The sequence below is a fragment of the Ciona robusta genome, chromosome 7 (assembly GCF_009617815.1).
Source record: "Ciona robusta chromosome 7, ASM961781v2".
NCBI classification, from domain to species: Eukaryota; Metazoa; Chordata; class Ascidiacea; order Phlebobranchia; family Cionidae; genus Ciona; species Ciona robusta.
Genome location: NC_143241.1, coordinates 1,923,108 through 1,950,980, shown reverse-complemented (window position 1 = coordinate 1,950,980; position 27,873 = coordinate 1,923,108). Strand labels below are relative to the sequence as shown.

Here is a 27,873-nt window from a genome sequence, read left to right as displayed (position 1 = left end):
ATTATTAAAAGAGGTTTGCGTAAATTACAGATTGATAATTTTTGCAACATTGTAATAAAATTGAAATATCATTACCATTTTATATATTTTAATAATCAAATTTGCATGATATATCTCCACGGTGCTTAAGATTTCACATACACTTATGGATTGTCAAAGATTAACATTCGCGGAAATAATATTTATATTTCAGTGATAACATAAAATAAATGATAATGGAGGTAAAGCAGGCAAATGTTACCAATTAAACTAATAAAAAAAGAAAAATATTTTCTTGGTTGGGACTCAAAGATAACTGACTGCAGTGAATCAAAGGAAACAAATTAGTTTACTATTTTTATAATACATTGTGGGCATATTGACAACAGACAAACTCTTTCACTTATGCGGGAATAAACAGCACCGGTTTCTGCGAAAAATTTTGTGATACTCCACACCAGCCAATGCGACACAAACGGCAATTATACAGATGATCGTGCATTATTAACCTGTTTTACTGTGTACGATCCTACTACAAGTGTTTGGTCTTGTTTGTGTGAGAAGAAACAATTTCTTTTTGTTTTTAGCAATGAAATATATGTTAACATGAAAAAATGAAAGGTTGAAACTTACTTTATCCTCGCGTGGCTGAAAAACGACAGTTGTTATAACACAGGTGTTCATACACCTCACACCAGCTTACGAGCTACCATGCACCTAACTTTGTGGGTGATTGTTTTTTTTTGGGGGGGGGGGATTATTTTTTTATGTATGTCTGATAATTTGGACAACCCATTAATGACCACTGGGTTGGAGCAACTGCTGTTAAGTATCTTGCCCAAGGATACATATGCCCACAATGATACCAGCGACCAGCCTTGAACCCATTACCTTTGGGTTACAGGCAGGCACGCTAACCACTTTTCTATGAGGTCGGACATATTTGATTTTTTTCTAAGCTTGTGTGAACACAGTTTGGCGCATTAAAGTGTTACCAAGAATTTGGTCACAACACAAGCGTGTTTTGTTTAGCCTTGGCTCTTAAGCAAAATTGTGTTCCCACAACAATTAGTAGCTGAATTAATATATCAAAGGTTTTTATATATGATTTCTTAATGATACAAATAATTTTACAAATCCTTCTTTCTCTGTTTGTTTGTGAAATATTCAACTATGAAAGAATCTTATACCGTTATCAATATTATAATGTCATCAAAAGAATAAAAATATATATATGAATTTAAACTTTGAAGATAATTTCATACTGCACAAACTACCTAAACAAAGATTTGATCCAGCTGCTATGCTTTGTTCACAAAATCTAATTAAGTAGGACCTGGTTAAAAGTTAAAAATTTAGATAAATCAATCTAGATGTCAAAGCGTTAAACACGAAACAGAAAAAAAATACTGCAAATATTTTTACAAAAACATTCAATTCGAGTTCAAACAACTAAGAATATTTACATTTTACCATTCAGACCTGCAGTTGTTAAGTGCTTACTAAAGAGAATAGTTGGTTACAGTTCCTCTTTTCAACAAAGGAAAATTAAGTAGTTTAACAAGAAGTAGTAACACTTAACAATTAAACTTAAGCTATAAACCATTTAGGTAAATATAGACTCTGGAAGCGTCACGTCGCCTGTGTTTCACTAAAACTTGTCAGGATTTAGCCTTAGTTTCGTATATGGGGATTCCCCGAGGACTTTCTATCTATATCTTCAAAGCGCTTTCCGCTCTGTGTGCATTGAAGTGTAAATATATTTAACACCTCAGTGCTTACATATACTATGTCGTTAACAACATGAAGGCTCATATATTTATTGAAAAGTAAAATATATTAAATGCGCACGTGGAACATTTTTTATACCTTTCAGACTCATTGATTAAGGGAATAGTGTGTGGAGGAAATATTTTTCTGCCTTTAGGATTTTGTGAGCAAAACATACGTAATTTCAAAAGTACTGTAGCGATTGAGTGTGTTTCTAGCATAGATATATATTATAGTTTACATAAATTAACTTAATGCATAAAGATTGAATATTCAACAGCAGCCGTGTTGCGTAACTATTACCACAGGTGAGAGGCACTATAGTTTATGAGTGGCCTCCCTCATATGTGCTATTACATCTGGTATGACTGTATTTATGATTGAGCGACACATCTTGCGTTTTTCCAGCAAAGCAATAAACTTTATGCCTAGTCCATCTGTCCGACGAACAGACGCAATTTTCAGTGTAAAACGCTCTTTCCTGCTATTTCTTTCGCGCACGTGTTTTTTCATGCTATAAAAGCCCTCCTATTTTCTGTGTTGTAAGCACCAAAGCCACAAAAAAAAACACAATTTTCATGGCTTTGGTGAGGACAGTAGGAGCTTTCTTACACTCTTGCTGTCCTCACGTCTGTCCCTATAGCCTGATGCCGTTCGTTTGTTCGACTAATAAACTGAGTTGTCGACCTAAAATGTTATGGAGACGTTACGTTGAGATGGGCGCGACCGTTGAACATTTACCCCCGCCCCTAACAGTACTGATAATAAGCAATAATAACGACAATAAGCATTAATAAAGTTACATTTTTATATACTACTATATTATAGCAGGGTGGGGGAAGATGGGACACATTTTCATTGTATTTTATCGTCCGATTTGGTAGTAAACAAAGAACATTTAAAAATTATAAAACCATATCCTCGCGACTCCCATATAGACCGTTTTTAATTGTTTAAACGCGATCAGGGTTTTTGGATATTATGTGCTAAAGGTGTCCCATCTTTCCCCACCCTACTATACTACACTACTATATATAAATATGTAAAATAAAGGTGTTTCCATATACTTTATACTTTTGCTTGCTGTGACATTGCAGTCTATGTTTGTAACATTTTTTTAATATTCGAACTATAAGTTTGTCTACTCATAAAAATCCGACAAAATAAAAGATGTATATAAGATGATATCTTCCTTTACAAAACCTAAAGAATATAATAAACAATATGAACATCTTGTCTAAATCCAATCTGATTTGATTTCTATAGTGCCTATATATAGGCTAAACCTAAACCAACTATGAATCAGAACTATTGTTGTTATAGCTGTTTAAATTGCACATTCAACCATTCGCTGCGAACATGACGTGTCAAGTTAATCATACTTCTATACTATATCCCAGAAACAAACAATTCCGGGGTTTACTGCATTAAATAGGGTCCACTCATTTATTCCAATTAAAAACTACCTAAAAATACTTTTCTGTTAAACAGTGGGACGCAGTTCCCAGTAAACAAGTTTATTACTTCAGTGTAATTGAAAAGCAAGCGTCATAGACAGTGAATGACCGTTGTTATTTGGTTTCTTTTGTGCAGCTATACTGGCTGTGTTGACATTGTGATAAGCTCTGGCATTGAACAAAGTCACGGCTTGTGAAAGATATGAATGAATTGAAAAACCGAGACACTTCTGCGCGGAATTTTTCATTATTCTCTCAATACTGTTATGGAAAATAAATAGAAGAGACTGACATTCGTTCTTTGTTGATTATAAGTGACGAGACAACATATACATCACGCCTTCAAAATTATGTTTTCTTTTATAATTGATTAGAACTTGCCTGAACCAACTTTCGTTAGGAAAAGACACCATCATAACATTGTAGGGTAGGGTAAAATCGGATACCTAAGCGTATACTGCCCAATATTTTTTTTAAATCAACATATTTGACATCTTAAACCGGTGCCGTATGCAGTTGGTTAGCGCTAGTGTCTGTAGTTTTCATGTTAGAAATGTATTTACCATACGCAATAAATGTAAACTTTATTAAAAGAAATTATCAATTTTCTGTTATTACAAATCTATATAAGTTTTTTATTTGTCAGATACAACATATATAAATTCATGTTCGAACAATACCTATTAACGTTTAGGCTTTTGCTTGCGCCAGATGGAAATGTATGTCCACCAGTTCGCATTCCACATTTAGGTACTGAACAGCGTTACGGCATTTTTGTTTTGGAAAATTTGCCCCGAAAAACGTATTCCAGTGATTTGTTTCTGAATGCAGTACTGACCTCTATCACCACCTAGCGAAAAATGTAATCGGTCGAATTGCCTCGCAATAATATAACGGTAGAACCAAGAAAAAAATGTTTAAACTTGATTTTCAAAGTGTACAGTATAATTTCGTGTTATTTACATACATTGCCAACAATAAAATCACTTATTAGTACAACTTACAATAGTTTTAAACTGTTCCGTCTTACCCCGTGTGTTTTTGAATTTGTAAAATTACACTTGTTGTGCGAATCGCTAAAGAACTCCTCGTGTGTTTTATTATATTTTATTAAATCGTTGTCAATTAATAAAGGAATGATAGTACTAATTCTTGGTATTAACCAAAAACCGGCATCTATTTTGATTTTAGAAATATTTGGCAATATGTGCTTAAATGTCCTATCTTCCCCCATTGTACTATATGTTTTAGCAAACATTAAAAATGAGCTTTATATTCGCTTCGCGCGTAATATATTCGTGAAAATAGGTTACTGGCGACTGATCCTGTAACATACAGCAGGGTAGAAAGAGATGGGGGGCCGTTTCATTCTGTTTTTGAGTCACATACCATATTTTTGTTTATCATCAAATCGTGGTCAGTAAAAATGTCCAAAATATGTATCCCATCTTACTCCGTGTCCAATCGTACCCAGCCCTACTAACTATATCCATATATTCCTTGGATGAATGAATGAAATTTATTTCGTCTCTTCGGTCACGATAACAAAGACCAAGAGAGTTGACAAAAGCGGGGTAGTACCGCCAAAACAAAAGTTATTAAAACACGCTTATTGATAAAAAGAAAGATATAGTAGGGTGGGGAAGATGGGACACCTTTTCAATCTATTTTCTCCTACCAATTGGTAATAAACAATCAACGATTTTTTTTATAAAACTTTATCCTCACGGCTCCCATAGATTGTTGTTAATTGTTTAAAACATGATCAGGATATTTGGGTATTATGTGAGAAAGGTGTCCCTTCTTCCCCCACCCTACTATATAATGTTCTGGATAAAAGGCATCACCGTTACACCCTAAATGGGTATTTTGATTGCCTTTGGGTTTGTAGTAGTTTGATGTGGAATAATTGTTGTGGTTAATAATCTTTTCAGACCAAGTATATTACCAAGCGTATAAGTAGACATTTAGAACGATTGAGGGCATATTCGATTTTAGCCAGCAAATGTCGAATATAAACTCTATATTTATGATTATACCACCATTGTATTTTAGAGAAATATTTATATAACGGTATAGAAAATATTATACTTAATACGTTATGTGGCAAAAAGAAGATATTCGAAGATGCGTATATATAAAAAAGTGCCACTTTACGACTTTTTTTAACAGAAAACTATATTTCTATTACAGGAACTTTTATTCGATACCGGTAGTGTTTGTTCAAGCGTGACAAAAAGAACAAACAAACAAAAGTAAAGGCGTCGTCGCGTTTACTATTGTATGCTGTGTTATGTAAATCCGCATATTTTAAAGAACCAATTGCGTATACCATGTGAGAAGTATTTTGATACAGTTATAGAAACAAGCAATTATACTTTACAGCAAGGTGTATATGAGCCAGTGCGGTTTGTTATCCATGTAATCTTATCAGGCTTGCTTTTGTGTAAATACTGAACATCATTATTATATACTCGGTAAATAATTTCTCAGTTTTAATTCCCTCTTTCGGTTTATTTTAAGATTAAAATGGAAAACGATGGTGGTTTATTTTCTGGTAATGTTGAAGGAATAAAGAGTTGGTATTCTCGTGTTCTCTATCCTTCCATGATGTCATGTGAAGCAAATATTATAAGGGAAGTTTACGGACGTAATTGTTTTTGCAACGAACATGCTGCGTATTCAACCAAAGATATTAACCATAAACGTAAGAGAACGAAAAGGAAAAACAAAGATAAGAAGCAGCATGTCAAGCATAAACAATGCAAAAGTGCAAGTTTGACAGAAGCCCCTAAATCTGATGATATGCAAACTGAAGATAAAAGTGAAACTTCTATCGTAGGGGATGACTTACAACAGTTTTTAAATGTGACTGCTATGCATAAAGAGAAACAAAAATTAAAAAAGGAAAAAGAAAAAGGGAGTTCTGTAGAATACGTGCTTGATGTTGAAGACCCATTGCATGTAAAACCAACATCATTTGCACCAGGAGTTCACGCTGGTACCATCAGAAATAATGAGATGGTTAAACTTTATGGAGTGCATGCTCCTGACATTCTATCAATTGAGGCGAAGATGCAAGCCCAGTTTAATTTAATGCGCAGTGCAACCCAACCGAACTTTTGGCCAGTTATTCCATTAAATTTAAATAAATAAATTGGATTAGTAAAATATTATTTGAAATAACAATATTGTTACAATGTATTTCTTTATAATAGTTTTTTTTTTATTTTTTACTACAGTAATTGGTGATTGCTGTTTTATGGATTTTAAAAAATCACTTTTTAACTTTGACAGGTGCTACTGACCAATGCTTTTAATGTAAAATAGCTTTATATTATTTTTTAAGATGTCGGTCTTAATGATTGGACCTTCAAATTCTGGAAAATCAACTTTGTTAAAAGTCCTGTCTTCGCATCAAGATACCAATGCATCGGTAAAAAAAACAACTGCAGAAAAACAATTCAATGAACTCCCACCTACTATACCTACTGTTGGGACCAATATACTTGGAATAAATGTTGGTAAAAAATGTGTCGTCGAGCTACGGGAGCTTGGTGGCTCTATGGCACCAATTTGGGAAAGTTATTATTCACAATCCGATGGGTTTATATTCGTTGTGGATGCATCAAATACTCAACAGATTTCATCCGGTTATGCATTTCTGAAGGACATAACATCAGACACACAAAATATAAACACTCCCATTCTAGTGTTGTTTAATAAAATTGATATTCCTACAATGACGAATGTCAATGAATACCGAGAACTTATGCAACTTGAACAGTTCATGAAAACTGTGTCATCACTTAGTTATTTAGATACTAGTTGCAAAGATAAATCTGGTATTGAGGATGTTTGTAAATGGTTAAGATGTTTAAAAGATGTCAAACGTTAAAATATTTATGTTTTATTTGTATTTTCATAAATCTTTGTTTTTTTACATAATATATATCATATCTGCCTATCTGTATCTGGTACATTCTTTTTTATTGGATCAAATTTCTTTGTATAGATGTGCAATGATTTAGTAAAAAAACATTGTGTGTAGGTTTGATATGTGTATGTCCTATTATTTTATTCATGCAATTGATATTTTTCTAGTTCAACCTGGTGGAATACACATAGCATCAAAGTCATCAACCAAATAACTAAAAAAATAATTTTGTTGATTTATCTTCACCATGGATATCATTCAAGAGCCAGGGAAACCTGACTTTGTCTTGCTGGACAACTTAACGCTTGAAGCTTTTATGGAAAATCTCAAAATCAGGTATAATGTGTCATGTGTTTCTAATGTAATTGTGTTATCCCATATCAAGTGTTCAGTTTAACATTTATTTGTTGTAGGTTTCAAAAAGGCAGGATATATACTTACATTGGTGAAGTGGTCGTCTCAGTCAATCCATACAAAGCTATGAATATTTTCACACCCGAATATATTAAAGATTATAAAGGTATCCTTATTTTTATTTAAAATTTTTTATAGCAGATGGAGAACATAAAGCATATCTTATTATGGGTGTACTGAACATCAACTCAAAATCCTGCAATCAAATATCTATTTAAATAATATGCAACTTCAGATTTTGTTTTTTTACATAAACACAGAGCCTATCCTATATGCAATTTTTATATTACCTAAACTTCACCGTTAACGAAAATATCTGTTCTCTGTAACAGTAAATATGTTATGGATAAATGAATGTAAATACATGCATAATGCATTTATTCAATAGAATTCTCCAAGTTGTAAAACATGTCGTTCACTTTATTTTATGGAACAATATTTTGCAATGAATTCTGTCCTTTAAAATTATGCGTTCTGTATGATTTTAATTTTCGCAACATTTTGCAACTGAAACCAAATATTCACTTTTTGGGGTTTGGGCTTTTATATTTAATTTACCACATGCTTAAATTTTATAGAAAATGGTTATGGAATTAATGAGCTAATTAATATATATAGGTCGAGAATTTTGGGAAAAACCACCTCATATATATGCCCTTGCTGATGCTGCTTATAAAAGCATGAAGAGATATATGAAAGACACGTGTATTGTAATATCAGGTAAATAAAACTGTTTATTGAAGTAGACACTGGGTGCTGCTTACTGCTTCAGAGATGTGTTGTCAAACTGTCAATGACAATAACAATAAGTTTTAAAACAACTTGGACATACTTTGTGTATTATCCTGAAATATGTAGTTTAGGAAACAGTAATCAAACAAAACCAGGGACCAAAATTTATATTGCAATCTTAAGAATGTTTAAAAAAACTCTGTATTGTTAAACATGGCGTATATGTTTTACAAAGGGCAAATGTGTATTTAACCTTAACATGTCGGTTACAATGATGTAATGTGGTTGTTCATCTTGATGACTTCCTGTCTGAGGTAATATAGCGTGTAATGCCTAATAAAACAAGAAGTTCTTAAAGACTAAAATAATATATATATATATATATATATATATATATATATATATGTGTGTGTATAAATTTGACAAATCAAAAGAACTGTTGAAATCATCAGCTTACATTGCCGATAATATCCTCAAAGACTATACTTGTTTGTTTACTTTTTAGTCATTATAAAGTTATTATAAATACCAGAGTCTAAAGTTCTTACACGTATATAATGGGCCTATTATCTGATGAAGTATGGCCTTTTTAAATTATTCATAGGTACTTAAGTAGTGCATTGTATTCAGGTTATTTGGGAAAATACCCTTCTTTGTTTGGTAATCTTTTTCATATGTCACATTTTCCAAAGTAACTTCCCTTTGCAAATATGTCACATTTTAAATTGAGTGTAATTTGAACAAGAAACAGAAAAAGTAGTGATAAGAGTGCAATAATCATTATATTGCAAAATGGCACATTATTAATTAAACCTCCGGACTTATTAATTGTAAATAAATTTACGGATAGCAAAGATGCCTTTCCCGCTATTGGCGTTTATACATTTTTAACCTTATATGTAGCCTAACTTTTCCAACCTTCTTTGTTTATTCATACTAATACTATTTATTATTATATAAATTATATCATTAATTTTAATGCTTTTTGCTTCGATTGCTTGTTGTGTAGGAGAATCTGGTGCTGGTAAAACAGAAGCTTCAAAAATTATAATGAATTACATTGCTTCTATTACTAACGTCAGTGCAAGAGCTGAGGTTCGTATATATTGTAACAAAAGGTTGGGGTAATATGCAAAAATTGAACATAGCTTATAAGATCTGAATGCCGCAGGACCTTACATGTCCTCGCTCATGTATATATTACCATGGTAACACAGTCTTTTCCACAGACATTCCATGCAAAGGTTGACATAATGTCTATTAAAAATGTTTGCCTCGTGCACACATGGTAATGTGTTCTTAGCTCTTACTTTTATCGCAGACAAACATTGAATAAACCTATCCCTACGAATTTCCAAAATGGGCGAACCATTTTATTTCATCTTTTAAGTTTTATTAAGCAAAATATTTATTTAATGCTTGTCACTACAACATCACTTATCCACAGTTTAAATAAAACTTTACAATTATGTTATTTCAGATTGAACGGGTTACAGGGATTCTTCTTAAAAGCAACGTTATCTTGGAGTCATTTGGAAATGCCAAGACAAACCGAAACGATAATTCATCACGATTTGGAAAATACATGGACATTAACTTTGATTTTAAAGGAGACCCAATAGGGGGTCATATTAACAATTATCTTCTGGAAAAAGTAAATTTTTAGGCGTAATGTATAAACCATTTATTCTCAATTGCTTCCAAAATAAATTAATTGTGTAAAATTTTTGATTAAATAAAAAACAAACGTATATATATATATATATATATATATAATATTACTATATATATACAAACAAATATCTGTCATTAAAAAAACATATTATATATATTGCTATTTTATTGCATATTACTAAAAGTATTACAATATATTTTAGTAGATTTATGCTTATTTTTGTATAATCAATGTTAACTTACATATTGCTGAGAATTATGTAAATAGGGCAAGCCCTGTTAAACCAGTTTTATGCTTGGTTTTATATAAAAAACAATGTTACTCCATACTTCATAACATCTTTACACACAAAGCACGTGCAGACTTTGAAGATAACTTTTTATATTTCTTTCAGTCCCGGGTTGTCCACCAACAATCTGGTGAAAGAAATTTTCATTCCTTCTACCAGCTGTTACTTGGTGCAACAGAACAAACGTTGACTTCCCTGCATTTAAAACGTGATGTAGATGCTTACAATTTCACACGTAAGCTGCTTTACCATTATATTTTAGTAACATTACATACCATTGTTTACAGTGGCGCAGCCAGAAAAAAATTAGGGGGGGGGTTAATCGAAAAATTTTTTAAAAATATTTTTTAATTATATATATAATTTTTTGGGGGGTTTAAAAGGGGGGGGGGGTGGTTGCGATACCCTAAACCCCCCTGGCTGCCCCACTGATAGTTTAGGTGTGTACTGTAGGTCTGTAGCACAGTACAACCTTGTGGTAACCGGAGGTTGTCGGCTGTGTAAGTGGCATAATGGGAAGAGCGTGTGCCTTTAGCACAGATAGCGGTTCTAGGCTCATAGAGTGTAAGAATCTTAACACATCTGAAGTGTTATTATAACTGCTTTTATTGCCCCGCTACTACGCAAGGATATGTAAGTTGCATTTATTCATTTAAACGTGTACTGTTGGCATGGTGGGCGTATGCGTAGTAGGAACGGAAAATGATCTTAACAATAGTTGTTATGATTGCAGGTTTTCTATATACATGTTATTATTAAGGTTCTCGTATCCAAGTTCATGTTATATTTATAAACAGCAAGTGCCAATAAATGTGAATATAATATATAATCACTATTACTGTTTCATTACTTTTGTTACAGGCCAGGATCAATCGAACAATTCACGATCAATTGATGACAAACGAACATTTCGCGAAATGACGGGAGCATTTAAAGCTGTTGGTTTCACTCATGATGAGCAGAAAGCCTTGTTTCAACTACTTGCTGTCATATTGCATTTGGTCAGTACCTACTGTCATTTTATATGCTAGTACTGTATATACATTAACAAGTATATTAAAGTAAAAAGCAGCTCTTCTGACAAGTTCAAAAACGTCATTTTGTTTGTTTTGAACTGATGTCCTATTAGGGTTGACTTCATAAGGGCAAAGGCTTGTGTATTTACTTTAATAAAGACAACATAAAAAAGAAATCAATAAAATGTTAATAAAATAAAATAACCCTTTCAGCAAGACCTGTTTTAAATTAATGAATATTATTTTTTTTGTAAATATATTTTTTAATTCTTCAATTCAATGCAGAAGTTTCATGGTTACACTCACAGTAAGTTATGATTGCTGTGATGTTTTCATTTTTTGCAGCATTTCATTTATTCTTAAGTAGTTCGGTTTCAACACATATCTTAAATATGTGCCATTGTTCATTATGTACAATCTCATATAAAGTAGTTCATGTTGTTTCAATTCATTGCAATTGTAACAAGTCTGTCTCAACATTTAATATAAATGTTGAAATTCACCTTTAAAAAACTCCTACCAATTTGGCAGTGAGCATAGCATGTTATCTTCCACCAGCTTTATATTTCTTTCACAAATGCCAAAACTTATATAACACTGCGCAGGGTAATATTGAATTTGTTCTTAACGGAGACGTTGTTGGCGTGAAAAACAAACAAGTTCTATCACAAATAGCTGAACTTCTAGGCACAAGTATGTATTCACATTATACACTACATTAAGCGTACCACGTTTTATCACCTCATGTTCACAGATGCTGATGCCATTGAACAAGCGTTGCTTACCAGAGTGGTAGCTGCAAGAGGGGAAGTGATATCCAAGTTACACACTCATGAAGATACTTGTTTTGCCAGAGATGCTTTCGCAAAGGTGTGTACTCATCAAACTTTGATATATAAGATTTTACAACTAAATTTATTCCAGGCAATTTATGAGCGAGCTTTTTCATGGATTGTTCAGCGAATTAATACCATCATTGAAGTGAAGCTTGATATTACAAGGTTAGTTGTGTTGTGTGTTATATATAATTATACCACCTTTCATTTTTTTGATTATAGATATGGCAAAAGTACATTGATCGGCGTGTTAGATATTTATGGCTTTGAAATATTTGACAACAATAGTTTCGAACAATTCTGCATCAATTATTGCAACGAAAAGCTTCAGCAATTATTTATTGAACTTGTGTTGAAACAGGTGAAATAATATTTTGTTTTCTGCAATGTAGGCTACGCAAGGCTACTCCATGTATATGTACCTCTAAGTTGTAATAACTTGTAAACTCAATCTTTGAGCTAAATATTTGCTTTTTCATGGTGTTTAATCCATTATATGCTTTAAAAATTATCACTTGGTTGTTAATTTGTGTCACTTTATCGGCTTTAATTAATCTTCATTAAAATGATCAAAGGAGCAAATAAAATTATGATTTAAACTACTCAACTGCTATCTTGGAAACAAGTATCTATACACAGTACATGCCCCACTGTATTGACTTTTCATTTACCCTTTGACTTGTTCTATTGCACTGGTGTGATAACCTTAGATTCTTGAAATATCAATCGCACTCACATTTCTGAAATATCTCCATTTGCTTCGAACTATCTGATGATACTTTTACTCTGCTATTATTTTAAAGCAAAATCTAAATAAATAACATTCAGTTGTTCACTGTCTTTAAACCTAAACCTATACATCCCATAACCCTATCAGCTTTAAATTATCATGTTAGGACAACACCATCGCAAGTTACTATATATCTTAGGAACAAGAAGAATATCTTCGTGAAGGGATTGATTGGCAAAATATTGATTATTTCAACAACTGCATCATCTGTGATTTGGTGGAACAGCCACATAAAGGAATTATTTCAATACTTGATGAAGCTTGTCTTAATGTTGGAACTGTTACTGATGAAATGTTTCTGGAAGCAATGGATAAGAAGTTAAAAGGACATGGACATTACCAAAGCAGGAGGGTATGTTGTGTAATATCGGTGTGTTGAGATACTGATGTCATAGCTTGACAGGGGACTTGAGGTGCATGGTCACACAATTAAATATGTGTGTCAAATTTATGAGTTTTAACCAAAAGCGTTGTAGTTTTTATTCGCATAGCATAATTTTTTATCTTTTATTGTCAACCAACCCACCCATGTACACAGCTTTCACCTACTGACAAGGATTTGTCGCACAATCAAGATTTCCGAATAATCCATTATGCCGGTAAAGTGAGATATTCTGTCGTTGGATTCATGGAGAAAAATAAAGATCAATTATTTCAAGATTTTAAACGACTGTTGTACAAAAGGTGAGGCTTTCTGAAACCGTTTTTTTTACTAAATTATATCTTTCTGGGCAATCATAAATTTATATTTGGGTTTTAGTTGCTTAAAGTTAAATAATTTTTTAGACTAAAAGTTTCCCTTTACAACTAAGACTTCATATAAATGTAACACTGCTTTTCCTAGTATGCTGAAATAAGATGGTATATTAAATCAAATTTTTGGACAAAGGTTATCTACCAGTAAAGCACTCAGATAACATACAATGTGATGGCTCTAATGTTTATAACGGTCGCTTTGTTTTTTATTTCAGTTCCAACAAAGTAATATCGGACATGTGGCCAGAAGGAGCACAAAGTGTGAAAGAAGTTACCAAACGTCCACTTACCGCTGGTACTCTCTTTAAAAACTCCATGATTCAACTTGTTGGGAAACTATCTTCCAAGGTTCATTTATTGTTATCTTTATATGTATTAATGTGTACTAACAAATCACAATGAATGTTTTGGTGCAAAGCTTTACTTTTTATCTACAGTAGGAATAATAAAGATCCTATTAATTGAACACAATGTTGTAAGTAACTTTTACAGAAAACTCCTTATAAAAAATTAAAGAGCAAAAATAAATCCTTTAGTAAAGTTACCATGTGGGATTGTATTTATTAATTTAACTTCAGTAGGCTTAAAGTAAATAACTTTTAAAAGGTGAATGTTGTTTTACTTTTATTAGCAACCTTTATTTTGTACAATGCCTGACTACATCCAGGGCTGTTATAGTTACTGGTGAATATATGTTACTACTTACACAACACTCACAATTAAACTGTTTCAAAAATTTAGTCCCAAACTTCCCTACACCATATGACCATAATATTGTTCATTACTTCCCAGGAACCTTACTATGTTCGTTGCATCAAACCAAACGAGATGAAATCTCCGATACAATTCAACGATGAGAGATGTGAACACCAGGTGGCATACTTGGGTTTGCTCGAAAATGTTCGAGTACGACGAGCTGGTTTTGCTAATCGTCAACCTTACTCAAGATTCCTACAAAGGTTTGAATTATAAATGTTGGGTTAATTATTTGAAATTGGTGCATTATTGTGTTTACTGTTTGCTATATTTGATGCATTTGTGAAATGTGATTCATATAATTATAAAAAAATACATAAACAAAAGTCTTTGTATGTGATTTTAAAATTATATATTTATATATATTAATATGTGTGCATGAGATTTTTGTAAGTAATAACATTTTCTTAATACTGTATATCATTTATTTGATATGGGAATTTTATAAACATTCTTATATTTTTAAACTGTGTATAATAAAAATAATGTATATGATATATTAATGTGATCAACATTTGGTATTTGAGGCAGCAGGCCAGCTTATAGTGCTTTCACTCCTAAACAAAGAAATTCTTTAACACACCACGCATCTGTTATAAAACAATAGAGAAAGTATAATTATTTCTAAACAAAATATATTAAACACCTCACGTGCTTTATAATCCCATGACTTAATACCCACACATACAAATGTTATTATAAGTAACATATTCTCCCAGATACAAGATGTTATCCTCCTACACATGGCCTAACCATCAATGCAGGGGAGACAAGGAAGCCGTACAAGCTCTAATTAAAGACATCAGGTTGATATTCTAACATTATAAACTTATTATAAATTATAAATATATTTCTTTACATTTTGCTTCTTTATATGTTTCTTATTATTCAATACATTTTTTTAATGTTTATTTATGTTTAATTTTCTTTTTATTTTAAATGTCTTGATTGCTTATTTGTCAACCTTTCATGGTATGTGGTCAGTTTCAAGGACACCTAAACAATGTGGGTAATACTTTAGCTGGTGGCCACCTGAAACTTTGGTTTCAAAATCTTCCTTAGGTCTCACTGATACCCACTGTATAATTTTTTTAAAAAAAAACTCGGGCGTTCGTGTCTAAAATTAACTTTGAAAATGCAGGAATACATGCTGCGTCACCGTATTTTCCACACCAGCCGTTATGAATTAAACCAAGGTTGGATTATTACGTCATAGAATGCGTGTTGTTACGTTTGATTCCTACGCTAAAACAGCGGGGCAAAAACAAGGCTATAACGTCCTGTAACGTATGTAATATACCACTATTGTGACGTAACAGACCGCGACTGTGATGTAATAAATTTTTAACCTTACGCAAATCAGATGAATTACGGTAACGAAGCATGTTTTCGCGCATTTTTAAAGTTAATTTTCGGCACGAACGCCCGATTTAAAAAAAAAAAAAATTATACAGTGGGTATCAGTGAGACCTAAGGAACATTTTGAAACCAAAATTTCAGGTGGCTACCAGCTAAACGATTACCAAACATGTGGGTGTGGCCACCACTTTATTATTGAAATAACTGAAAAATTTTAAACGTAATAATTTGTATTATTTTTTGCACCAATCTATATTTACATTTGTTTCTTAAGTGTTTCGGAATAATTTACCTAAACACATAAGAGATAAGACCATAAGCATCTGTCTGTTAACGACCCTACCCCTAACATCCTTCGACATCGTTATAGTAATGCCATATTGTATATTTAAATATTCAATATGAAATGCTTCGTTATCAAATTTTGTCCGTGCCATCTGTTATTATTTAATCATATGCAAATTTATTTTAATATGCAAATTAGTTGTTCTTGTTTATCTAATCTTCTTGTTTTTTCTTGTTTTGTTGCAAATCAACGTGAACAGTTCAAGGCCTGGGTAAGTGGTTGATTCTGCATGTCTTGTTTATTTTACTAATCTTTCATTTACTTGTAAAGGATTCTTGTTAATGGTAAACAAGGGTAAGTTGCATGACATTTTTGTGCATAATATGCTTTTATTGACAATTGCCTTGAGCATGTGCTTTCAAGTAGTGTAGCTCGTAACACTGAAATTTAAAAGCAAACTTGTGCCTTTTATTTAGTTATATGAACTACCATTGTACTGTCTACTGTGTATAAATACAAAATGGGTGTTGGCATATAAGATATAAGGTATTCATGTTGTACCTCAACAATAAGCATGAATCCCATTGTATTACACATGTGCCTGGTGTATAAGGCTAAAAATAAGCATGCAGTTCTGGAATACGTCCTGTTTGTTAGGTGAAGACACTCATGCTAAAACACAATACTTAAAGTTTAGCTTTGGTAATCTTATTTCATCGATTAATTACCTGCTGATAAACATTCATGCAATTCTAAAAGCTAATACATTAAGTAGCAATATGAAGCTTGTAGGATTAAATGCATTAATTATTTAATATTATAAAAAAAATACTAATTTTCAATGGTTGAAGTGGTTTGTTATAATTTTCAAAATATTTTCCTGAATGCAAATTGATCTGAATATCTTTCAAAGGTTTTGATAATTTGAATTACTTTTTGTTGGCAATTTTACGCAAGGTCCAAAGCACTGTTGATAACAGTAACTTCTAATTAAGTTTTCCATTTTACCTGTACGCGCATATTTATAATTACAACCATGTAATTTAGTTTTGAGCATGATGTGGCATATGGAAACACCAAGATATTTATTCGAACACCAAACACACTTGTCACTCTTGAAGAACAGCGAGTTGACTTGATTCAATACATCATTGTGTTGCTACAAAAGGTGATGGGATACAATATTATGAATCTTATGAGAAACTAAAACAAATTTTGCATCATACATAATTATTATACATTCTGTAACTTCCTATAATCTCTTAGCTAAACATGTGCAAATGTTGTGACATCATGCGTAATTTTCTTTTTAAATAAGCTTTTGCAAAATTCATTTGAATGTTGGAAAGACACAGACTTAACCAAGTGTTTTGTGTTAATTTTTCAAATCAATTTAAAAAAAATTTTAACTTGAAACAGAATGACCGGTATTTATACTGTGTTTGTACCATTGACTTTTATCTTGTTACCATTTATATAAAATAATATATTCACATGCTTAGATGTGGAGAGGGGCAAACGCTCGACGTCGATACAAACGGACGGTGGCAACTTATAAAATCATGAACAGATACCGTGTGTATAAGATGAGATGTTACCTGCTTGAAATGAGCAAGTGAGTTTTATATGTAATATTCTATAGTATACAGGTAAAATTCTACAACAAGGCACGTCCTTGGACATGGGATTCAAGCTATAGTGGCCCATTACTCCAATATACTATACTTAGATGTGTAATGTTAACCCTATATAGACTACTAATGTAGGTGCTTAGACAAAACATTTTAATATGATTGCTCAACCTAGGGATAACCATTCACTGTTCAATATGTTTTGCAACCATTCATAGTAAAATGTGATTTTATGTTAAAATCTGTTCACCACATTTACAACTAATGTCTTCAATATATCATTGGAACTTCAACTGAAAATTTCATGTTTGCATTATATCCTATTTATCCATTTGGTTAGCAAATAGTAGTGGTACCTGTGTATACCATTTAGACCTAATTGTTAGATTTCCATTAATGTAATGTTACCTAATGTAATGTATAATGCAGACGTTTCCATAATGTTCGTAAGATGAAAGATCTCGGAAAATCTGTTGTTTGGGCGAAACCACCCAAAGTATTAACTCAGTTGGCTGAACATATGAAGTTAATGCATGCAAGGTAGTTGTGTTAATGGTTGGGTATATTTAGTAATATAAGGATAAATATGTTTTAGTTTTGACATGATTATTGAGGTGTACACCAGTCAATCTTTGTAGCGCAATATTATTTAAAATATCTCGAAAAGTTAAATCTGTGGCAACTGGTAAGCGAGTACAAAGTGTATGGAATATAACACTTGGGTTAAAACTTGTAAAGTGATAAACAAGTGTCAATCATTTATTCAAACTAGTGCTGCATTATTACGCCTAATTACTTAGTACCTTTAATTAAGATTTTTTATGCAAGCTGTTTGGAAAAGTGTATTTCATTGTTAACTAACAAGTAAAATAAATGTTAAGATGGAGAGCCGGGCACATTGTTAAGTCCATTCCACACGACCAGTGGCCTCTCATCCAATTAAAATGTGCCGCTTATGATGCTTTACATGGAAAGCGATCTAATTGGTTAAGACAAGGAAAGTGGGAGGGGAACTACCTTGCTTCGGTTCGTTAAATTTATTTTCTATTTTGTTTCTTGAATTCCAAGTGTGTGGTATATATGTATGTTGTGAAGATATTTGTCGTATAGATTTAGTTAAGTTAAACACAGTATATTAAACATCCTCATCATATTTATATTCATTCTAGTTTGTTTAAGTTTTGAACAAAAATTACACTCTACATTTTTATTTTTCATAATTGGTCATAAAAATACTTCATTGAGCTGTTTGTTATCGTTACACCCCCAATAATAATCATACATGCACTCCATAAACATATGGTTTTAGTTCAAATACCCCTGGTTTAGTCTCTAGGTTAATTACAACACAAGCCTATACTTAAGTAGCAAGTATGGTTAGGCAACAATAAGGTCTGTTTAAATAATATTTACTTTGCTTTTGTTAAAACAACCTAATATTGCTTGTTATTGTATTGTATATAGCTTTCTTATAATCATAACAAAGGCCATAAATAAATTTGAAACCAAGGTTTACATATATTTAAACATGTTTAATTTGTATTTTATTTATTTTAATCGAAGTGTTGACAACCTCGTAGTTTTAAACCCCACATATAACATCCAGATGTCGGATAATGCAGCGCAAGCTTCTACTTTCCAATCTGTGTCAAATAACATTAAAGCAAAACATCATTTCAACAAAGTTGTTTTCTCTGCTCATATCAGGAAAGTATGTTATTTCTATTATTATTGTTGTATGAAATATTAACAGACTTTAAGCTCACTGTCAAAATATTCATCTATAAAAGTTTCTTCTGAATGATCAAACAGAGAAGTTAAATTATTGTGTGAATACTGTAGGGTGGGGCAAGATGGGACACCTTTTAACTCTATTTACTCGTCCCATTTAGTAGTAAACAAAAAAACATTCAGAGAAATATGAAACTATGTCTTAATGACTTCCACGGATCATTGTTAATTGTTTAAAACACGATCAGTATATTCGGATATTTTGTGTTAAAGGTGTCCCATATTCCCCCTCCCTACTATATATTTTACACACCGTGTACAGTTGGCCCACCATGCACACATGATGATATTTTTGCGTTCTAGATGAACAAGAACAACAAATCTGAAGACAGAGCGTTGTTGGTCACGGATAAATTGATATTCAAACTTGACCCAAAGAAAGGTTATAAACCAATGACATCGGGTGTTTTGCTGAGGAAGGTGAAAAATATGTTTGTCATCTATTTTCTTATGTGTTTCGGAAAACATATTCAATTTATTGAGAGACAAAAATAGTGCTGTATTTACTAATTTAAGTATCATATGCACTGTTGTATAACATGGATGTATTTATTATGCAACATAGAATGCATAAAAACTTTATTTGGCAATCCTCAATAAATATATGTTTTCAAAAAGCCACAAAATATCTGTATTCAAGCTGTTATGAAAAAGGTAATCAATTCTTTATATGCCGAGTAATAAAAAACTTACTGCCACCAGGCATAATGTAAACTGTAAATAATCATTTAATGAATCATCTGGTAGGTAAAAACGTGTGTTTCTTATGATTTATTTTCCCCGATTTAATAAACAAATTATTCCCATACTCAGGTGACGGGATTAAGCGTGTCATCTTCATCCAACCAACTTCTCGTCATCCACCTGGATGGTCACGATGACTTGGTAACTTGCATTCACAAAACTAATCCTCCCAACCAAGATCGTGTTCCTGAAGCTATCGGATCTATCATGCGTGTTATTAAGCTGTAAGTGGTACAGTGTGTGGTATATATCATGGTATAATGTGTGGTATATATCATGGTATATTGTGTGGTATATATCATGGTATATTGTGTGGTATATATCATGGTAAAGTGTGTGGTATATATCATGTTATATTGTGTGGTATATATCATAAAACAATGTGTAGAATGTGTGAAATATAAAAAATAAGTGCAAGCAAATAATTTATAAAACTTAATATGTTGTAGCGAGCAAAACCGAGATATTTTGGTGAATGTTGGTAAATCTATTCAAGTGAAACTTGGTGGGAAAACTAAAACCATCTCATTCGATGAAACAAATGGAGCAACTTCAAACTTCAGGAAGGTTTCAAACACAAGCATCATGCTTACTACTTCCACCACATGAACTATTACTGTTTCAAGATAATAAGTGTTATCAGGGCTTGATTTTTAAAAGGGCTCAATTTCTCTGATCTGAAAGCCCAATGAAAAAGGCAGTAGTTCTAAAACACTTTAAGCCCAGATTGCATTAAATTTTATTGCCTTGTTATCTTAATTAACTTATATTTTGGTGAGTGGTTTTAGAATTCCAGCCCAAGATGTAATCATTAAAAATGCTCGGTGTAATTATTTGAGCAAATGCTTGTGAATATTAATCTGCACTTAATTATTATGCTAAGTATTATAAATCACAATGCCAAGTGTTTTACTGTTTTGAAAGAAAGAATGTAAACACCAAAGTTTCTCTGCATTTGCAGCTGTTTATTAACAATGTATTTTGTATTTGCATCACAATGTAGTTTTATTTTATGTACGCACCATCATTTTAATTTATGACACAGCATTTTACAAAGGATACAGCAGAAAGTTTTTGTTTATGTCAAATGAAATGAAAATCAATGCAGTATAATTTACATACAGTCCAGTAAATGTTGAATAAAATGTATTATTTTATTGAGTAATTATTTAAAATATTGTGTTACTAAATTTTGTTAAAATATTTGCTAATTTAAGATTAGAATCAATTTTGTATTTAATGTAACTTTGCTTTATTCAAGGGATGCCAAAGTTATGCAGGTTTTAATAAACAAACTACGCTTTAATTATGGTTTGAAATATATTGTTTAAATTATACCAATGAAGTCATTCTTGGGTATCTAAGTTTTCAGTTTATAACGAAATTTGGGTGATATTTTTTAATTAGTTTTATAACAGTAGCTTATCTTACACCCCACAAAACCATACCTGCGACAGGGCCGGGCGAAATAGGGGCTCATTTTAATACCCAATATAATTTGTAGGCACAAATATGTTCAAATAATATTTTGTTCTGGATTATATGATACAATTTCTAAACGCTGAGGTCGGAATATCAAGTATGATATAATTATATTCAGAATATCAAACAGTTGAATTATGTTGACTAAGCATTTTGATTCGCATTATGTTGACTGAGCAGAGAGCAATTAATTTATGAGTAACTAGCTATAGTCATATGGCAACCTCTAAGAAGGTCGCTCACCTATAAGCCTTGCGGAAGGACTTTCTAGATCTTAAAACACCACTGGCCTATAATTTAGTTTAAACCCCAGCTTTCATTTATCTGCTCTTTTGAAAATATTCGTGATGAGTATAAAATACCGAAAAAATATGACGAAAAACTACAGGTAACAGGCCTAAAATATTCTTGACGAACATTAAATGTCTTAAAAGAACATAAAATGTTCATAGCTATATGTGGTTTTCCTTAATCTATCTAAACACCATGTAAGACAAAGATACATTAAAACAACACTAATCTAGATTTCAAAATCAACACATTTAAACATAATTAAAATACTTTATTAAAAGGATTACACATGATACTACGCAAAGTGAAATGAAACTATTCTATGTAATCTGGGAATACAATTAATGTTATATATAACGTTTTATCAAGAATAAAAACATTTCAGTAAAAAATTTTGTGCAAAATAAATTTGGCAAGGGGTTAATAAAACAGAAGGCACGATTCAACCATGATAATTTGACATCAAAATACTATTAGACATACTATAAAACTGTGCTACTTTTGAGTAAATTATAAAATTCGTGTTCCAGTATGCGTTTATATAAGTGAGGTTCTACAGGTAGGCACGCCATGGAACCTGGGGTTTAAGCCAGAGTTGGAAGTTACTGTCTAATTTTCAAACTCTCAGCTGCCTTTGAAAGATCATTCCAATGTTTGGTTTGCATTGACTTACTCTTGTCTATTTCCGTTGTCAACATTGAAATATCGGTTTGTAGTGTGTATATGTGACTTTCCAGTCGATGTATTTCAGCTTCCTTTAAATCAAGCTGTTGAAAAAAAAAGATTATAAATTTCAAAAGTTTATAAAAATAACATATTACAATTTTTAATCTTTTCGAAAATGATGATGAAAGTCATCCCATTTAAAAAATACAAGAGGAAAGAAATAATGGAAAAACAACAGTTTTTAAAACTGTGGGTAAAAAGTGGGGCCGTTAGACAATTGTTTTATATATGGCTGACAATTTGACACCCCATTAGTGACCATTAGGCTGAATGAATGTAACTTGCTTCTTTCTTGCCTGGCTGGAAAATGACAATCGTTATAATATGGGTATTCTGTTTCCTACACTTTTTGCCAGCTTACGACTTACCACAAATCTAATTTTGTGGTAATTGTTTTGTTGTTTTTTGAATATAATGTATGCATGACAATTTGAATAACCCATTAGTGACCACTGGGTTGGAGCAATTGCCGTTAAGTGTCTTGCCCAAGCACACACATGCATGATGGTAGCAGCGATGAACTTTAAACCCATAACCTCTGGGTTAGAGACAGGCGCGCTAACCAACTGAGCCACGGTGCCGGAAGGTTGGAACACTTAACGTTAGTTTGGTACCTTGTGTAGTGGATGGTTAAACATAAATCAAATATTCAATTAAACCTGTTTTTGTTGTTGAGCGATATGTTCGACAAGAATAAGTTTATCTTTCCTCAGTTGAACATTATCATCATCAGCTTTCGTGAATCGACCGTTCAATTCATCCAGCCTGCTCTGTACTGACCTCGAGTGAAAGTGTGCACTCGACATTCCGTCTTGAGCTTCCAACATCTGAAAATAAAAGATTAACTACTGCATTGCGAGATCAGACCCAAAATCTCATTCTACTGTAACCCACTTAGATGTCAGCTTTAAATTGTAGGAATACCAAGAAAAGCATGAAAGTAACAGTAAATAAATATATAGGACACTACTGAATATTGCTATGATATCTTCCAACGTCTAATGCTGCCTTAAAACGTTATTAAAATCAGTAAATGTATATACATACACCTTAAAACATATAAACACTATAAAAATAAATGTACAAAGTATGTTTTCACATTAGTTGTTCCAGCACCTGTGCTTCTAGTTTGCTTAACTTGTTTCGTTCAAATTCCAACATTTCCCGCAACTTTTTCACTTCATGGTTGAGAACTTGTTCACTACCTCGTAATTGGGACATCTGAGATATAACTAATATTAAATGATCAATATTTCATTGATCCTCTTTTGTTTGCTTAACGAAATAAATATAATATTTGTTGAAACTAAACCAATAAAACCTGAAGTGCTTAAACAGACTTCTGTTTGTTTTAATAAATGAGTGGCAAATCAATATGGGTAGTGTATGCTTATTTAGCAACTACATGTTTTAATTGGAGAGTTGATCAATACAATTGAATATAAAGCATTTTATAAAGCTTGTAGCTACTTCTGCCTTTGTTGTTGTTTTCTTTTTTGTGTTGTTTTGAATTGCCACGTTTTGGTTTTGATTTTCTAAGAAAATCATTTAAATTAAACAAATGATAACTTTTGTTTACACAAATGGCTAAAATTCAAATTCTGTCTGTAGAAAAAAATAATCATAATATGTATTTTAGGCTCGTAAATAAATGCAGTTAATTTTTTTTTCTAGAAACCATTTATAATTTTAGGGCATAGATTCTCTTGTATATGTTTTATAAATCTTTATATTTAGTATTCAACCAATCATAACTGATGATATGACTCAGCCATGAAACCTGGTTTGTGTAAACTTGTGCACGTGAATCCTTTTCATCAGCCATGAGTTGCAGATGATCGAGTTGTTTCCCCAAATCAAGCACTTGTGTGTGGAGTGAAGCATTTTCTTGAGTGAGCTTGCTAACATTTTCAACCATCTATGTATAACACAAACACATAATACATTGTCCATTATAAGTGTATAAGTATAAAATAGAAATATCACAGTTAAAGGAAGCAGAACACACTAATTGATTTTATTTAGTCATTATAACTCTAAATATCAATATCTATTTGGTTACAGTAATAAAAAATAGAATAATATAAAACAACACCCTTAAGGTAAACAAAATATTGTATTATATTTTTATACAAAAGTCACCTTAATAGTATCTTGAAAGGTCAGTTATATTATACATAGCAGCAAAGGTTTATTTAATCCATGTAATTTATTATTATGTTTTAGCACTGAAACACAAGGTTGTATATTTTAAATCACCTTGTCTTTTATTATTCTGTCTTGGTTCCTGGACAACTCAACGGATCTTAATTCTCTTCTAAGGCTTAAAATTTCATTCTGAACAGAAATTGTTTTAAGTTTTTTTTTTGGTAAAACAAGACATTTAATTTCACCATAAAACTGTTGTTCAAGGTTCAATGTAATGATGCTACTATATAAGTTAAGCAACATAAAGTATTGGAAAATTATACCTTTAATTCCTTTGTTATTTTATCTTGCATAGCTAAGGTGCTTGTGTTAAACTTTTCTTCAAGATAATGCATTTCAGAATCCTTGTGTAAACATTCTTGTCTCTTGGTGTCCAGAAGTGACATGGTTTCCGAATGTTGCGCAACTCTTTGATCATGCTGCGTGTGGATAATAACAATAATTACTTTCCTAATAACAATAGTATGGTTCGAAATAGCGTATCACCATAAGCATTTTCTAATACAGTAGACACATGTAATATTCATACACCTCATTTGCACTTTCGTTTTATAACATGAATGTCCTTTTATAAACTAAATGTAGCTTGTTTTTTTTCAAGCACCTCATGTAGACCGTCAGATTCAAGTAAAAGAGTTGATAACTTATTTCATGCAAACAATTATAAAGCCAATACCATACAGTGAAGACTAAGTCAAATATAAAAATACTTAACTGATACACCCTCACCTGTGATTGCAACAAATTCTTTGAATGTTTCTCGTGTCGAAGATCTGCTGAAACTCGTTCAAGTTGTTGTTGAAGTCGAACAATCTCAGAATCTTTCAACGAAATATCTCGGTCTGCAACTTCTTTCATTTTTTTCAACTGAATAATTTCCTGGGTGAAAAGAGACTTCTCTCTTCGTGAATTATCTGAAGAAGGAATATTGAAAATTGAGCTAAGAACAACCCAATATTTAAGTGTACAATAACAATTATTGTAAATATATACAAGAAAGTAAAAGCAACAGATTTCAAAACTTTTTTGCATATTTTACCTTCTAATGCTTTCAGTTCAGCTGATGTTCTTTTCTTCTCATTGGTCAACATTGAAATATTTGAATCTTTTCGTGAAATTTCCAAATTCATTCCGTCCAAGTCAGATTGCATGTCCTTAAAAAATTCAATCATTTCAACAACAAGCTTAGAAATATAAACAATTGTTGTCTTGAATGAATGAATGTAACTTACTTTATCCTCGCGTGGCTGAAAAACGACAGTTGTTATCACACGAGTTTAACATCTCGTGCCAGCTTATGAGTTACTATGTATGTTACTTTGTGAGTAATTATTTTTTGGGGGATTTTTTATCTATGTCTGATATTTTAGACAACCCATTAGGGACCACTGGGTTGGAGCAATTGCCGTTAAATGTCTTGCCCAAGGACACATACGCCCACAGTAGTAGCAGCGTCAAGCCTTGAACCCATTACCTCTGGGTTACTGGCAGGCGCGCTAACCACTATACCACGGCGCCGGACAAGTCTTATGTAGTTTTTAATTCTATTTTTAATATATTGACCCATTGAAGTAATATAATTATATCAAGTACATAAGTCGCACCGTGGTTTACAACTCCATGTAAATAAACTGTTTTGTCCAACCCAGCTGGTTACATAAAATTAAACCTTAATTTGAAAATTGCAAACAGGCATTGTTTGCCACTGTGTCTACTTGTTCCTTGCATGATTATCACTGATATAAACACTTATGGTATATATATGTATGTAATTGTGACTGTCTGTATAACAGTATTGGTTTCAAACACCTCCATTTCAAGCTAAGCTATGTATTGGAAAAAGTTACCTTCAATTTAAACATCATCCTGTCAGCTTCTTGTGTCATCTTGGGATGAATATCGGTTGCAGACTTTGTTTGTTGTCTTAAATATTCGGCTTCAAGCTCCAAGAAATAAATTTGTTGCTGAAGATTTTTGATGTATTCTGTTTCAACATCCTTCAATGTGCTGCTTTTACTGATGAAGAAATGTGTTTCAATGACATCACATCAATGATAAACAAATATTTCTGATTTTCAAACTAAATGTTGATGCCAAATTTTTTGAATTTCCTAATTTACTTAAAAACAATTAGTCAGTAAAGCAATCGCCTCTAAATGTATTATCATTTTGTTTATGTTAAAGTTGGTTTGTTAAACTCGTATGGTCATTTAGCATCTATTGGACGTGGTCGTGTAGTGTTTCTGGTTGCAATATCTGCGAACCATAGTTTCATTAGAGACCCAATGTGCATACTGTTTTTGTAGGATAATTTGGAAATTTTGATGATAACAGTTAATATCAACAAAACACTTTAAAACATTAAAATAAACAAACTAAGTGCAATTTAAAAGTTACCCTTTAGAAAACGCTGGCGAAAGTGTCACATTTTTCACTGCTCTCGTTGTTGTTTTTGCTGCATAAAATCATATTTTGAATAATAATATTGGAACAATAAGATTTGGTAAAGAGTTCATAATTTACATGCAGTTGTTTAACTAGGACGATGAATATTCACCTATCGCTTACCTGCCATGGCGGAATGCTAAACAAGGTATATTTACTTTAATAACAACAGACTCGTAGCATTGGCAAACATTAAAGTTGGATAGTTTACAATTTTTACGCATCAATGAACTCCGTTGTCATAGCCGACATAATATTATCCAGCTGGTGGCGCTCGATAGGTTTTATTTCCACGGAGATAGCAAATTTTACAATGTGTACAGACTTTTGTTTAATGGAGCATGACTGCTCACAGGTACATATTTAGTAAATTATGATAGTTAGCATCGTTAAGCTTATATAAAAACATCATTCCAACAACATTGAAATGTCATATAGCCCACGCGCGTGTGCTTATCCGACGCAAACGAAGAGAGTAAACTTGAACCCTTTCTCCTTATTAC

The 27,873-nt window shown here is 32.1% G+C and overlaps 4 protein-coding genes across 6 annotated transcripts; 3 read left to right on the top strand and 1 right to left on the bottom strand.

Moving 5' to 3' along the window:
• Positions 1-5,414: 5,414 nt before the first annotated feature.
• Positions 5,415-6,503, top strand: LOC149733402 (gem-associated protein 8-like). Its single transcript, XM_089880952.1, has one exon. The coding sequence runs from the start codon at positions 5,736-5,738 to the stop codon at positions 6,360-6,362; it is 627 nt and encodes a 208-aa protein (XP_089737078.1). The 5' UTR covers positions 5,415-5,735; the 3' UTR covers positions 6,363-6,503.
• A 52-nt stretch (positions 6,504-6,555) lies between these two features.
• On the top strand, positions 6,556-7,310 carry LOC149733401 (ADP-ribosylation factor-like protein 16). The gene has a single exon (XM_089880954.1). It carries the CDS (start codon positions 6,556-6,558, stop codon positions 7,102-7,104), a length of 549 nt encoding a protein of 182 aa, XP_089737080.1. The 3' UTR covers positions 7,105-7,310.
• A 29-nt stretch (positions 7,311-7,339) lies between these two features.
• LOC149733400 (unconventional myosin-Id-like) lies at positions 7,340-21,524 on the top strand. Of its 3 annotated transcripts, XM_089880924.1 has the most exons (26): positions 7,340-7,479; positions 7,557-7,663; positions 8,176-8,277; positions 9,299-9,384; positions 9,770-9,943; positions 10,359-10,488; positions 11,115-11,254; positions 11,875-11,962; positions 12,024-12,139; positions 12,194-12,270; positions 12,328-12,466; positions 13,035-13,247; positions 13,434-13,579; positions 13,867-13,999; positions 14,444-14,610; positions 15,127-15,213; positions 16,312-16,323; positions 16,383-16,406; positions 17,100-17,220; positions 17,555-17,667; positions 18,113-18,223; positions 18,565-18,709; positions 19,290-19,394; positions 19,778-19,894; positions 20,288-20,442; positions 20,668-21,524. In XM_089880924.1, the coding sequence occupies exons 1-26, from the start codon at positions 7,391-7,393 to the stop codon at positions 20,825-20,827; spliced, it is 3,057 nt and encodes a 1,018-aa protein (XP_089737050.1). In that variant the 5' UTR covers positions 7,340-7,390; the 3' UTR covers positions 20,828-21,524. The 3 variants fall into 3 exon arrangements, with proteins under 3 accessions (XP_089737050.1, XP_089737051.1, XP_089737052.1); XM_089880925.1 differs by lacking the exon at positions 16,383-16,406; XM_089880926.1 differs by lacking the exons at positions 16,312-16,323; positions 16,383-16,406.
• LOC149733399 (uncharacterized) lies at positions 21,163-27,747 on the bottom strand. The gene is made up of 11 exons (XM_089880943.1): positions 27,494-27,747; positions 27,323-27,380; positions 26,773-26,941; positions 25,965-26,079; positions 25,655-25,839; positions 25,189-25,344; positions 24,977-25,054; positions 24,498-24,635; positions 23,834-23,938; positions 23,377-23,544; positions 21,163-22,758 (listed from the first exon to the last, which is right to left on the bottom strand). Exons 1-11 carry the CDS (start codon positions 27,498-27,500, stop codon positions 22,594-22,596), a joined length of 1,344 nt encoding a protein of 447 aa, XP_089737069.1. The 5' UTR covers positions 27,501-27,747; the 3' UTR covers positions 21,163-22,593.
• Between the last annotated feature and the right edge of the window lie 126 nt (positions 27,748-27,873).

Coding starts and splice junctions, on each gene's coding strand:
- LOC149733402 (XM_089880952.1), top strand. CDS start 5,736: ATGGAAAACGATGGTGGTTTATTTTCTGGTAATGTTGAAGGAATAAAG.
- LOC149733401 (XM_089880954.1), top strand. CDS start 6,556: ATGTCGGTCTTAATGATTGGACCTTCAAATTCTGGAAAATCAACTTTG.
- LOC149733400 (XM_089880924.1), top strand. CDS start 7,391: ATGGATATCATTCAAGAGCCAGGGAAACCTGACTTTGTCTTGCTGGAC. Junction 16,407..17,099: donor CTTGTTAATGGTAAACAAGG/GTAAGTTGCATG, acceptor CATGTAATTTAG/TTTTGAGCATGATGTGGCAT. Junction 18,710..19,289: donor AGGGGAACTACCTTGCTTCG/GTTCGTTAAATT, acceptor TATAACATCCAG/ATGTCGGATAATGCAGCGCA.
- LOC149733399 (XM_089880943.1), bottom strand. Junction 23,939..24,497: donor CACAAGTTTACACAAACCAG/GTTTCATGGCTG, acceptor GTTATATCTCAG/ATGTCCCAATTACGAGGTAG. Junction 23,545..23,833: donor TAAGCAAACTAGAAGCACAG/GTGCTGGAACAA, acceptor TTTTATTTTCAG/ATGTTGGAAGCTCAAGACGG.